Genomic DNA, 14,790 nt, shown 5'->3' with positions numbered 1-14,790 from the left:
GCAAATTGTTGCGATAAATTAATTACTCGTGCTCGGCAAGTGTTGCAATGCGGATTTGATTGGTTGCAGGTGGACGATCAGATGAAGCTGTTGCAGCACTCATGGTCGGACATGTTGGTGCTCGACCACCTTCACCAGAGGATGCACAACGGGCTGCCCGACGAGACCACACTGCACAATGGCCAGAAGTTCGACCTTCTCTGCCTGGGCCTCCTCGGCGTCCCATCTCTTGCTGAACACTTCAACGAGCTCCAGAACAAACTCGCCGAGCTCAAGTTCGACGTACCGGACTACATTTGCGTTAAATTTTTGCTTCTGCTTAACCCTGGTTAGTATTAGTTTTCGATTTTGTAATCACGCCACATTTTTGTTATTTTGTTATCCAGTTACTGATAGGCTAACCTCTGTGCGAATGTTTTTTACGTTGTATATTTTATTCATAACATCTCTTTCTTTTGTCCATGTTCATCATTAGAATCGTGTTGTTTTTTTGATTTGAAGGTTTTTCTTGCCATTTCAGAGGTGAGAGGCATCGTTAATGTCAAGTGCGTACGGGATGGATACCAGACAGTTCAAGCTGCACTGCTCGACTATACTCTCACATGCTATCCTACGATACAGGTTAGTAAACAATGTTATTTAAAACCTAAACTTGATTTAGTTTTACTAAATTGTACACAAATGGCTTGTATAATCCTTATGCAGGAAATTACTACTTTTAGTGTATTCATTTCCGTTTCGAACAATACGAATGTTAAAAGTTATTGTTATGACTACAGTTTGATACAAACATTTTGGATCTGACTGAAAAAGGCAATAATAATTATTCGAAACTTTCAGTCGGATAGTATTTGACACATATTTGTTTCAAAACTCACAAATATCCTTTAATACTTCTATGCTTTGATATATGGACAATATATTGACGTTGTAAATATAACAATTTCAGGACAAATTCGGAAAATTAGTGATGGTGGTGCCCGAGATCCACGCTCTAGCGGCACGAGGAGAGGAGCATCTGTACCAGCGGCATTGCGCCGGACAAGCACCCACACAAACCCTTCTCATGGAAATGCTACACGCAAAACGCAAGTGAGTAAACTTTATCTCATTTCCAGAGTTAGGATTCAATATATAAATATATTATATCATCCTTTATATATATTTTCTAACCTAGTGTTCGTTTTGGCCTTCATTATAAGTACAATATAAATTTATATATCCTTTGAACAAAAATATATCTCGTTTGGGTTAAAATACTATGGACATAAGTTGTGCAAGCCAGCAGATAAGAAATGCAGCATATATCTCATTCTAGGCCGAACGGAGGTGAAATGGTTAACCGGAATGCTGAGCACACGTCGACCCTAGACCGATTGTATGTTATTCTATATCATAATGATACTATTATACATTTATTTATCATTTATTTATGCAATCATAATATTGGCTCATATTAGGTTCTGCTAATAATGTTGGAAACTGCGTAGTTATGCTCCTAATGTAGTCTCGATAAACCTAATTTAGAACAATCTCTATTATTTTCTAAATATATAAGTACATGACCCGTCTAACAATAAAAAAAAGATCCAGATCTGAACAGTTTTTTGTCAATTCATTGTTTCAGAATATTATGTATGAATTACTACTTTAAAATGTTGTAAATATTATACATAGTTCAAAACAGACGGTAGAGACCCCTTATCGTTTATCAAAATTGTCAAACACGTTTTCTATAGTCAATATATAAGTATATTTCCGCGAATAAACGTCATTGGTCCAAATCCGCAGAGGCCGGCCGCAATTTATTGACTTTGCCTGGCCTCAATACTTATCTGTTACAAAATCATGCTTTATTATTATTAGCTACAGCGTGTACCGCCTCTGTATACATATACAATAATATACAATCATGTACAGTGCGTATAAGAGACTACATTACTGAGTATAAGTTATCCGGTAACAGTCCCAACAATGCTAGCGTTCGTACCATACGTTTCATCTAATATTTAGTGGGTTGAGTCTGTTTCACCAGTGCCAGTCTCTCAGGTGATATAATATCATTGCAAAACTATCAATCATTTCAAATTTTATTATTCTAAATCTATGTGATTTATATCACCTGAATAAGTATATTTCACAGTGACATAAGTTACCGAGTCACAAATGTTTGGACTACCAAAGCGAACATTTGTGATTTGGTAACGCTATCCATATTTCACTACTGCACCTCGCTTCTAAAGTATCACAGTACCTAAGTATAATAAGATCCTAGAATTCATATATCTTCAAATCATAGAATTAACCATATTATGTTATAACATTTACCGAAATATTTTAAATGACACGCACATACAGCGATATTATGATCTTAGTTCAAGTATTTTTTACTCTCCTCTTTTCGAAGTATCGCTCACTTATTTCCGTTTTGAGCTTACTTATCGATATTATATTAATATCCCTGTAGAAAACATATATTAATATTTCGGCTGGATATACAAAAATGTGTTGTATCATTACTAACGTATTATATGACATGTAACGTAGATAAATCCGTCCATACACTATGTGTGTAATGGCTAATACCACTAATTTAATAAGTCAGTTGGTAACTTTATTAAATTAGTCGGCTATAAATAATAACATACATGTACGTGGTGAATTTGGATACACTGAAGTACATTTCGAAATACGATTCACCACTAATTGGAATTCTATCAATGCGGGTTATAAGGTCAATAAGAATAAATCTACCAAATTATATATCTTATTGTGAATCATGGATGTGACCAATACAAAAGCATTTATGGTAATAAGAATATTAGTTCAGTAAATTGAATAACAGCTGTATCTGCCTGTCATAATATAAATCGAATCAACGAGTTGTTACTTCATCTAGACGTTCGAATTAATACGTCCACACCCAGTATTATGGCCAAAGACGGGGATAATGAAGCATTCTTATACTGTTTATTAATACTACTATCGTTTCAATAACTAGTTAACCGGAACAATACGATACACACAACGACCATTATTATTAGAGTTATGATTTACAAAGAAGGCGCCAAAACATCAATAGGCATTGGAAATTAGTTCTTGTAACATGAGCTATTGCGTTTCATGAATGAAATATAAGCAGCCAAATAATTGTTGATAAAGCATTGTTACTAAATGCATCTACAGATTTCGCAAATTAATATACACCGTCATGAAATATTGATAAATTGTACACTTTCAAATTCAATAAATCAATTTCGTTTAGTCAGCAAGAGGAAATGTAAAGCTGAATTGAAAAACATGTTTTTAATATTTCGTAAACTGCTTACTCCGGTACAAATGTACGAGTTATTATTTGTAACTTGCCTAATAATCAACTCTGACTGCAGGAATAAATCGACGATATAGTTAAAATGTGATAACAAAGAGAGGATGGTCTCCAACAAATATGAAAGACCATAATTAGGATGATGTTTACAAACACAATTATCGTTCAATCTAGAAAGAAAAGTAAAAAGGAATCTTAGTCGGAGTTGAGGGAGTCGTTCGATGCTAGGCAGCTTCTGCTTCATGTTATGATAAACTTGGTAGTGTCGATACTATAAGAAATAACTCTGTGTGTATCAGGTGCGGATTCCTGCCTAGCGACGCGATTGAGCAACAATCGCCAATATAGAGTAAGCATTTACGTAATAAACGTACACTCAGAGACCATCCTCGCACTTCCTGTATGCACATTTTAAATGAAAATTTCTTATTATTTTGGCACTTTTCACTGCAAGAGTATTTAGTTCTTAGCAAAAATATGGTTGCAGATACTTTAACCGACTACCCGAATGTAAACACCTAATTGGTAAATGACGACGATACGCGTCGATCGACAAACCTTAATTCGCGAATTAACAATTGGATGGATTTCACGGTTTTGACATTTAACGTCTATTGGCATAAATCACACATGTTGTGTATAATGCGCGAGCGATTAAGAGGTCTTTTTTTAAAAAGGCCAACCATATTCTGTATACGTTTTCTACTATATATCTTTACACACTACTTTAGACTTCAAAGAAGATTATTAGCAAAAATGCCGAAATGGCGTTATGTTCGTTTAGTATCTTTTTAAATAAAATATTTTATAGCAGATTATAAATACAAGCAATATGTGTATAGAAAAACAAGGACAAAATGTTACGAATGCCTTAGAACAAAAAGAACTATGAGAGAATAAACGGTATACATAGTTTTGGGTAAAAGAAAATATATGCAATAAAAACTTAATAATCAAAATTACGATGTATCCCCATAACTTATAAAAAACACTTATATTGCAAACAAAACAAAACATAATCTCAAGTGTTGAGAAACAATCAATAGCGGAATTAATCGCACGCGCATCTTTCAAAAATATTAACCGATCTAATACGAGGTATCAAAATTTATAATTCACCTGGTTAAAGAAGCGACAATTTATTTCATTTTTTTCTTATTTTCACACTAATTTCGCTTTGGCACTTTATCTGTTACAATTTATTATAGTTTAACCCGTGGGTGTTAATTGTATCGCAGTAGGCTTTACAAATTGATTGAGAGCACCGAGACGTGACGTATACGTGGTACACGTGAATATTTCGTTACATCGACACTAACTGTTCCATGAGCGTATATGTCACGACTCGGTCGGTTGTTGTTTTGGGTCGGTATATGGGAATAATTCCGTTCACATTCGAATTGTAAAACATGTGCATCGTTTCTGTTTTCAGATCTTGAAGTCCCAGTCAAGAGAAGCAGACCACAAAAGCGCCAAGCGCTCCCGACACCACATCAAATAGAATATGCAACAAACTTTACTTATTAGTTAGTTTTAGTTTATAACTTGGTGTGTGATTATCAAATTTATTAAGTTATTGCGCCGAGCGCCGGCCGGCGGTGCCGCGCGTGCCTAGTCCGATACAGATAAAACAAATATTTATCTACCTATTGTCTGTAAAATAATATACAAATATTATACACCAGTCTTGTGTAGCTATGGTTAATTTATTTAGCAGTCTATATCGTGTTACTTCAAAATTGAGTAAGTACATAAAATAACTAGGTTCTCTTTAACTCCGGTGCGTAAGTAAAGGGAAATATTACAATACATATTTTAGGAAAGTGTCTGTGATTATAAACGAAGAAATTTGATGAAAACCGTTTTTAATGTTAGTTAAAATGATCATTATGTGTAATATAATTATAATAGTTAGTTGTATTCAGTACCATACGTACATCCAATATGTTGTGGTCGGGCTCGAGTCGCGCTACGCAACGGGAATGCCCGCCTTTCTTTCATTTGACGTTACTTATTAAATTTACGATATAATATCTTCTTTTTAAGACTTTGATGCACTTTACATTTGATTGTTCGTGGAACTAGGTATCTTCACCGGTATTCATTTGAGTTAATTCCTTACTTGTTCGATTGTCGCGGTGTGTGTGTGATTGTTAGTTGACGGGTGTGAAGGTATTGCTGTTGGCGCGAACTTCATACATATTGGCTTCATTGAAGTATTGCAGAAATTTTATCAAATGTTAATATTTGAAATTAAAATAAATTGTCTATGTGTATATTATAAAATTGTAAAAATATTATTCGCAAATTAAATCATGTTTAAAATTTTACAGTTGTTCCCTAAGATGTTTATCTGAATGTTGTAAATTAATCAGACATTGTTTTTATTGGCCATACCAGTACAAAATCAGATATAATCCTTGTAAATAACATAGTAGCACATTTACAGTGATTTACTCTACTTATAATTGTGTAATTATGTAAAATATTTCTCAACATACGTGCAAGAAGCCTTAAAAATCATAGATTTTTAAAATATATGGGTACTAGCGTCTACCGGCTGATGGCCGAGGGAGACGATGTATTTTTATATAAAACATATTGTTCTTTATTAACATATATAATATGTTAACTGAAAGTACATGATTTCGTATTTTTCTAACAAATAATATAGTAGCGTACGTAAAACAAGTGTAATGATCTACTTTTAAAGTGGAAGTGATTATACATAATATTGAATATAAATGTTATCATGTTTGTAAAAACTTGCATAACGACGTTACAAATTTAATTTGAAAACGTTTTTTTTTTATAATGGTGTCAATTTGGTAGTAAAACACGGCCCATTTGTTGTTAGTTTCTTTTGACATTTTGGCAGATTTAATAATAATATAATGGAGAACGTATGTAGTTGTAGGCAAGGTGTCATCTCCGTACAGCGAGTAGATTAAACGATACGGTGGGCGCTATTCTAAATACACTCGGCTACCGTATGTATTGTAACGAATGATTTAAGTAATTCAAATTGTGATGTGGTTTGTGTTAAACGTGAATGTTTATATTGATAATTTTTTTAACGTAATGTCAATGCACCAAGTGCGAACGTATAGGTAGGGCTACGTCAACGAGTAGATATTAAATTATGAGTGATCATTTTATCCATTATTTTGGCTTAGTTTTTTACCTAAGCTCTTATGTGTACAAAACGATGGCACCGTATATTATCTATAATACCGTCCAGTGATACACAGATGCACTAATTAAATATAATTATCATGACATTGCTTTACAAAATTACACGAATTAATGTTCCGTAGGCAAATTAGTTGATCCAACGTAGATTTCTGACAATATAATGAATGTTATATCAGTTCTATAAATAAAAACAATCAATTTGAATAAAAAGTTCCTTGAAACATTGTTGTGGTACAATTTTTAAAATATACAAATAATATTTGTTTTTCTTTGATCACTGTTAAAAGTTTTTTAAACATTTTATTACAACTGTGGCACTCGTTTAAGTTATTTGCCGTATTGACTACATTTTCATTAAACACTTTTTTAACGATGACCACATAATTCTTTGTAAATAGTTAGTACCAGTATATCAGTTTAGAAACTCCACACGTGTGTACGTCTTGTTATATATATATTATGTATTTAAAGCGTAACATTTTACTAACATTGTAGGTATATGAGGAAGCTAGATTTGTGAAGATACTGTTTGGAATAAGCACGATTGAGGTGCGAGTTTCATTGAAGGAACTCGACATGATATTGAATTTTATATGCTTTTATGGGTACTGTTTCCTGTGATTGTTCTTAAAATGGTCGTCCTTAATCCAAAGTAATCTTCAGTAGTATCACTACAGTTCTCCGTCGCACATTAAACTAGCGCGATGTAATCCGAGAGGATTGCAGTGAGTCGAAGCTTCCAGAGTTTAGACGCTTTATTGAAGGCAAAGCTGATCTGTGATGGTATGACATAGTTAAGTACATTAGACGGTGTGGGTCATATATTTTGCTCGTATATTAGCGGCACAGAGATAAATTGTGACCAATTTTAAACCAATTCACCCGTTTGTCCAGTGCAGCTTTAAAATAGACCTTGTTTATCGACAGAATCGATTGAGTGAATCGATCAACTAAGAACTCTTATAATATCGTGTTAGACAAGTAACAAAACATTAGCACCACTAGTTTGGAAGCCGTTTATACCTCAATATTGATTCCTCGGATTAGATTTATGAACATTGTTTTACCAAACATGTTACCATTTTAAATATTCATATTTTAAATCACTCACATGGATATTTTTGCTTAGATATACAGTATTATTTTGATAGATATATTATTCATGCTGCATTCATGTTTCTAATTCAAGGAATCGTAAAATATTACCTAGAGCGACTACATGCGTACATTTTATGAAATATGTACATGTATTTTTATGTATTCATATTTATAATTTATGTTAAATTTATATTCGTTATAAATATGAAATCAGACACTTGTTTATATTTCGAACTATAACAGGCTAATTTGTTGGAAAGATATAATATAGATTTTTATGTAATGGTAATATATAATGAAGGTAAATGTAACATTAACACCTGTATAGTTATCAAATGTATAGTCATGTAGTCTTCCTCAGTGAAGTGGCGAGAAAGCGCTAAGTGACATCGTCATGTGCCATTAATGAAGTGATCGAACAGGGTGCAGGCTGTCGCAGTGTCCCGGCACAGAACAGCGTAGGTTTGATGAGTCGATCCTATAACCCTATGTACCCGATCCAAATTTTAAGTACAACGCTTTAGCACGAATCAAAAACAGGCTTACTTTTCTCGATAACGGTCTTAGACAATAAACGGTTCAATATTAAGGTGCCAGTGTTCGTAATTATTAATTCGTTAGTCGGTTAATTTGCTATTACATCTATTATCATCATTTTTTCACATTTTTTATTAAATCAATGATCATGATTCGTTTAAATATTTAATGATTTGAATTTATAAAATCTATTCTATTAAAATCTAAACCTACTATTTACATCTAAGATTAGGTTGTAACATACAGCATAAAGTTGTATTTTAGCGGTTATGTAAGTAATATCTATATTTATGATTTAATATGATAAGTATTTTAATGTTAAGATACACGATGAGTGTTCTATATAAATGTAAATTTTGAGTTCAATTAGATTTAAGCTATAGTTATACAACTGCGCAGCGCCGCGCACCGCCCTCCCGTGGCGCGCGCCCTCCGCGTGGCTGAGGCCCGCGCGCGGCGCGCCGTGGCCAGGGGCGCGGGCACACGGGAGCGCGATGCTAGGCTCGATTCGGGCACTGTTATTTCGCTCAGATTCGCTCGCGCAGCGTAACGTATCTGTACCCGGTCTTGCATACAATATCGCGGTCGCGGCCCACTGGCTAGTCCGGTGGCGATGTTCGCTTCACTTGCATGAATTACTTTCATCATCTCATGCTTTGCTCGACGATAATAACTATGTTAAGTGATCGGTTGCCGATAGGTATGTACGCGTCGCACACATTCCAAAATATTGCTAAACGTAACGCTATGTGACGCGCGTAGACAAAAGCGTTGCAATTTGTAAGTTTACCACTTTGTTGTTCATTAACGATAAGTTAGGATTAATCTCAGTCGATGTTGTTTAACTTTAGTATGTGTATAGTATTCTCGTGGTTAAGTTTATGTGAGGATGTGAATTTGAGCGAATCGACAGGCCTCAGCCTGAAGGGTTCATACTAGCTGTATATCTTAAGTACCTAAGTGATAATTTCTGTTGCACCTAACTTTGTTTCGCGCGCCGTGTTAGTTCTATTTTATCAATTGTACATATAGATAGGGCGAGGTTTACAGTTTTCATTCATCTTAAATGGTTATTGTTGTATCTGAAAACGTGGGGCTGGCAAATACCAATGCAATATCGCATTTGCTGTTATAAATTTAAATAAATCTTTTATCTTCTGATACCATAGATATTATGGCTATTTATGTGTTACTGTTTGAGATGGTGGTGAGGTCGTGAATCGGGAGGCGGGGTTTATGTACGCTCATGAGTGATCAGCTCGAATACATATAGCACAAGGAGCCCTGTACCCGGCACTACTCGGCCGTGCCACTGGTGGAACACAAGCCTCGCATCTCGGTCCCCCGGCCGATATCATAGTTATTAATGTTATTATGTAATAACATAAGTACACCCAACAATGTTCAGCCACGTAGGCTTGTTGTGAGGCTGCTCCTATTTTAACTGAACGAGTGTTCGCTATTTAACTTAGCCCTTTTTAAACGTGAGACGTTTAAACAGCACATCACTGCTAACATCACTTATCGGTAGTAAATAATATTTGCATTATAATAGATATAATAACTATAAAATGTGAACTTGTCACGGCACCTTCTAATTATTACACATCTGTTACGGATCGAGTGTTGTTCACTGCGACGTCTCGTCACCACTGCGTCGCCGCCTCGTGGCCGCGTCGTGGTGGCGCCGTGGCCGAGTCGTCGCCGCGTCGTCGAACGCAACTGATATTGTTCAGTTAGAGTGGAGCAACCGACATTAGCTACCACAACCACATAATAATAATATGTACCGTGTCATTACCTCACATTTGCGTCTTTTATACATTATAAAATAATAGTTATTGTTGTCGCTAAATCTTTAAACTTATTTTTATTGTCAATATTGTTTAGAGGTGTCATTAAGTTTAAAACACAATGATCTATTTTTAGATGGCAACATAGATGATATGTGAGGCGGTGTGAGATGTCGCCCGAGCATCGTCAATGTATTTATTTTCATGGTGATTAATAAATATTGTGAGACGCACGTACGCGCAGGCGGCAGGGCGCGCGCTCGCGCCGCCGCCCGTTATTGTAGAAATAAATGATATTTTCGTTTAAATAAATCTAATTTTATTTCATTACACCCCTTATCCCATATTAAATATCCATCCTACTATATGAAATAACTTGCTAATATTCCGTCAAAAGTGCTCAAGCTACCGAAAGGTATTTATTTAGCAACCCCACGTAAGTATGTTTAGAGGTCACTCATGTACAGACTAGCCATGCTGTAACTGTAGAGCTTTAGTCGTTAATGAGAGCACAAGAGGTTAATGCATAGATGATACTGGTAGGATAAGTGGTAAATTAAATGAAACGGTGCGGTGAAACAAGCCGAAACATGAAGATCCGTCTTGTGGACACAAAATAATCCGATATTGTATAAAATAGGAGTCATGTCAGGTATGTTTTCATCCTAAGGTGGACCATAAAAAAAAACCTAAAAGTTTTTGAACACTACAGTGACGCGCAGCAGATGTTTCTTTCTGAGGTAAGTAAGCTTTAAGTCTGCAATACAGACTCAAATGTAGATGTACGTCAGGCTGGCCCGGCCCCATGGAATTTAATAATGAGATTGTTATCAATCCAATGTACCCGGGTATACTAATATATGTAACAGCTTCATTTTCAATGTAACTCTTTTTAAAAGAAATTACGTGCACTTCTTAGTGGCCGGGCCAGCCTGACGTTTTCAGCCCGGCCACCTTGTTTCCCACTAATCTACAAAAAATACTGGCAATATTGTGCTACAGATGAAATGTACCCTATAATTTATGCATATGTAACACAAAATCGAATCCTAAAATGCAATAGCATACGAAATATTAGCGGTTGCAGGTGGCCGGGCTGAAATTATTTCGTTAATATAAAACAGTAAAACTGCAACACCTACCAAAAACTAATACCAGTACATAATGAGATATAGAGATATAGAATACATGTAACGCTTTCATTTTAAATTATAATACATATTTAGAAAGAATAATCACTTGAAATTATATTTCAGCCCGGCCACCTAAAAGCGGTAATATTCCCTAAAATCTTATGCCAATTTGTACAGTAAAACCTGATACAGATATGAAATGAAAGTTACATTCGTTTCGTTTTAGTCGTATACCTTTAAGCCTTCTGTTTGACTAGATTATCAAAATCTGAGAAACTTGCCGAAGAGTGACTATCATTTATTAACTAATTTCAGGACATTTGGTTTGTTGAGTGAAACAAAATTGGTAATTGTCATATTTTTTTAATAATCATTTTTGAAATTAGTTAGACAACATTTGTACTTATATTAATTAGGTACTATAACAATTGTTAATTATAAATAATGTAAAAAAAGGTTACACATTGATAATAACACAGTTATCAAAAAATTATAGTAATATCAATATTACCTTAACATCGAACATTCATTCATTCAGAATATTAGAAGATAATTTTTGGTTAAATACTTATTATACCTTGGTACCTAAAAAATCACAGATTTTCATAATGATTTTTACATCAACTTTGAATTTAAAGTTTTGAAAACTTTCAATTAAAATTGTATAATTAAACGTATGCATACGTTTAATAAATACAAGTTAACATTGTGATTTTTAGCTGTGATTTTAATATTATGTTAAATTATATATACTACATAGCTATATTTCCATTAGCTGCCACTGAAAGAACTATGGTTCTCTCTTTATTTAAGAATTGTTGTAATAATTATATTAGCATAATTTTAATTTATTATTCTTATTTTTTCAATATTATTCTTTCTAAATATGTATTATAATTTAAAATGAAAGCGTTACATGTATTCTATATCTCTATATCTCATTATGTACTGGTATTAGTTTTTGGTAGGTGTTGCAGTTTTACTGTTTTATATTAACGAAATAATTTCAGCCCGGCCACCTGCAACCGCTAATATTTCGTATGCTATTGCATTTTAGGATTCGATTTTGTGTTACATATGCATAAATTATAGGGTACATTTCATCTGTAGCACAATATTGCCAGTATTTTTTGTAGATTAGTGGGAAACAAGGTGGCCGGGCTGAAAACGTCAGGCTGGCCCGGCCACTAAGAAGTGCACGTAATTTCTTTTAAAAAGAGTTACATTGAAAATGAAGGTGTTACATATATTAGTATACCCGGGTACATTGGATTGATAACAATCTCATTATTAAATTCCATGGGGCCGGGCCAGCCTGACGTACATAAATGTAGCAATAGATATCTCGAGATAATGGAGAATGTTACTAGGTATGCCAAATCGCTTTAAATTTTGACTCAGTAAAGCCTGTGCATGAACATGCAAACTAGTTTTTGTTTTAGTCAAAAATACCAAGTAGTTTTGATTTTACAAGCATTCAAAGTTTCGAAAAATATCGAGTCCTGCTAACAGCGTGACGTCATATTACACCGCGCCGTGCGGACCGCGTCCCGCTTATTATCAAGTCTCCAGCCATAGAAGTATTAGCTTATGCAGTATTTTGTTGTGTTTTCGTCCGCTTGTTACATTTATAGTGTAATAATAGTAAATATTACTATTTAGGACTGTGTGAGCCAGACTTAGCGTGATGTACAATGACGTCAAACCGTCAACGGCGGTTACAACTTGTTTTACTTATAAATCGGAAACTAATTGACGTATCAAAGTAATTCTTTCACTAGTATTTTTTATTTTTAACCGAGAATATGGAGTGCTAATAATCAAAATTTGTTAACATTCTCCATTATCAGAAGGGACTGTTTCTATAGTACCGCTGGGTCGAGTTCAGGATCGAACCAAAAATGTTATTATAAGTTTTTCTGTCAAGCTAATCTTATGATTTGCCCGGGGTATGGAAGTTGACAATGAAGACTGCACAGACGACGACACGAAACAAAATGCTGCACTGTTGACTAGTTGCAATGAAACCGGCTACCAGAATCAGCCAGAATGTAGCAGAATATCAGCTAATAGGACATTATTATACAGTAACAAGTTAACGCACGAAGGTATAGACATTGTCAAAGTAACCATAGGGTACGGAACCCTCTACCCTCATCTTCATTAAATTCCGGTATAAGTCGCCATTGATGTTGGCTTTTTACCAACGTTTTACGCGACCACGCGACGCAAAGGAGGGTAGTTGTATTTATTTTTCGCTCATTTTGTCTTAAGTTAGATTAGCCCTATAAGCGCAGACGGCACTCTTTTTGTGCGATCGAGTCTGCGGCGCTCAAAAAGTCTGCATGGCTCGCAAAAAGTCGGTCGCGGATTTTTCACGGATTTCAACTTTCAACGCACACGACGCACATCTTCGATCATTCTGTCGGCAGAGCTGTAGGGACGTAGACGCTATGGAAATCGTGCAGAGATCGCGAAGTATTATTTTATTGAATTAATATCGTTACATCGACCTCTGGCGCCATGATCGCATGCGTTACGTCCACCCCTAGCAAATGCAGATTGCCTACTAAAATGTAATTTTTTCACACACTTTTTGTGCGAAGCGGCGCGGCGCGGCGCGGTGCGGTCTGCACGAATTACACCGATTTTATGTGCGCCGGACTTTTTGCGCGTTGTGTGCATTACTGCATATAATTGCATAGGTTCTATTTTCACAGACTAAAAAGTGCGTCACGGATAGTCGACAGTCTGCGCTGCACCTAAGCGGTTAAAATTACTATCGACACATTAGGCATTAATTTCTTCCAGTTTCTCTTTTATATGACGTTTTTGTCGAATATTTAAAACAGAGCTACTTAAATAAAACAAGTAACTTCCGTAAGTACAATGTAAATAATGGTCCACGCTCTAAATCGTATGATTAAAATATTTTCAGTCAACTGTTTTATACAATATTTACTAATACATCTACGAATTACTACTACTTTACTAAACCCTTCTTACTTAATACATAAACATTACAATACATTATATATATTAAATTTTTTATACTTATCCTTTATTTCAGGCACGCCTGCCCCTAGATCCTTAGAGACATAGATAGAACCTTACCCTAAAAAAATAAAATATATGTTATAACACTACCTAGATAAATATTATTGAACTTTGTATAAACTAATACTGAACTAAACTAATATTCTAATTGCTGCACACTAAGTACACGTAACACATGTTTAACTAACTAATATCGCCACGGAAACGGCCATACACAACAAACTTCGGCAAAAACTGTACTTTGAGAAAGGTTTACAGCTGATATTGGAACCCGTACTACAAACAACTTGAGGTTTGTGGTGGGACGTGACTCCCAACATTATAGTTGGTCTTCACACGCAAATACTCTCCTCACCACCGGTTTCTGAGGTACGTTTAGCGGTAGTTTATCTATTCAATAGCGTTGCAACTCATATAAAAAAAAAACGCTATTGAATAGATAAACTACCGCTAAATCAACCTCAGAAACCAGGCATAAATCGAGTAGTTGTAGAGTACGAAACTCGGCCAGGCCCACTTTTAGGGTAGTTATATTCTTAAGTAGCCTGGTTACGTCGAACGTGATTGGGAGCAACCTATGCAAGTCTTTCTACACGAATTCGGGCAAGTCATCCGGGTGTTCCTCATCGGGGTTATTATATCCTGAACA

The 14,790-nt window shown here is 35.1% G+C and overlaps 1 protein-coding gene across 5 annotated transcripts in view; it reads left to right on the top strand.

Annotated features, from left to right (window-relative positions):
• ftz-f1 (ftz transcription factor 1) overlaps positions 1-10,263 on the top strand; it is a 72,928-nt gene extending 62,665 nt beyond the window's left edge. For 2 of the 5 annotated variants that reach the window (XM_076135184.1, XM_076135183.1), the window contains 6 exons: positions 70-328; positions 521-621; positions 950-1,092; positions 1,319-1,378; positions 3,628-3,677; positions 4,761-10,263. In XM_076135184.1, coding sequence (XP_075991299.1) covers positions 70-328; positions 521-621; positions 950-1,092; positions 1,319-1,378; positions 3,628-3,676 — 612 coding nt within the window. In that variant the 3' untranslated portion in view covers position 3,677; positions 4,761-10,263. The remainder of the gene's footprint in view (positions 1-69; positions 329-520; positions 622-949; positions 1,093-1,318; positions 1,379-3,627; positions 3,678-4,760) is intronic. The other 3 variants (XM_076135186.1, XM_076135185.1, XM_076135187.1) reach the window with 3 other exon arrangements.
• Positions 10,264-14,790: the final 4,527 nt, after the last annotated feature.

The sequence above is a fragment of the Anticarsia gemmatalis genome, chromosome Z, assembly GCF_050436995.1.
Source record: "Anticarsia gemmatalis isolate Benzon Research Colony breed Stoneville strain chromosome Z, ilAntGemm2 primary, whole genome shotgun sequence".
Taxonomy (NCBI): Eukaryota; Metazoa; Arthropoda; class Insecta; order Lepidoptera; family Erebidae; genus Anticarsia; species Anticarsia gemmatalis.
The sequence above is the reverse complement of the archived record's forward strand: the minus strand, read 5'-3'. Positions and strand labels throughout refer to the sequence as shown.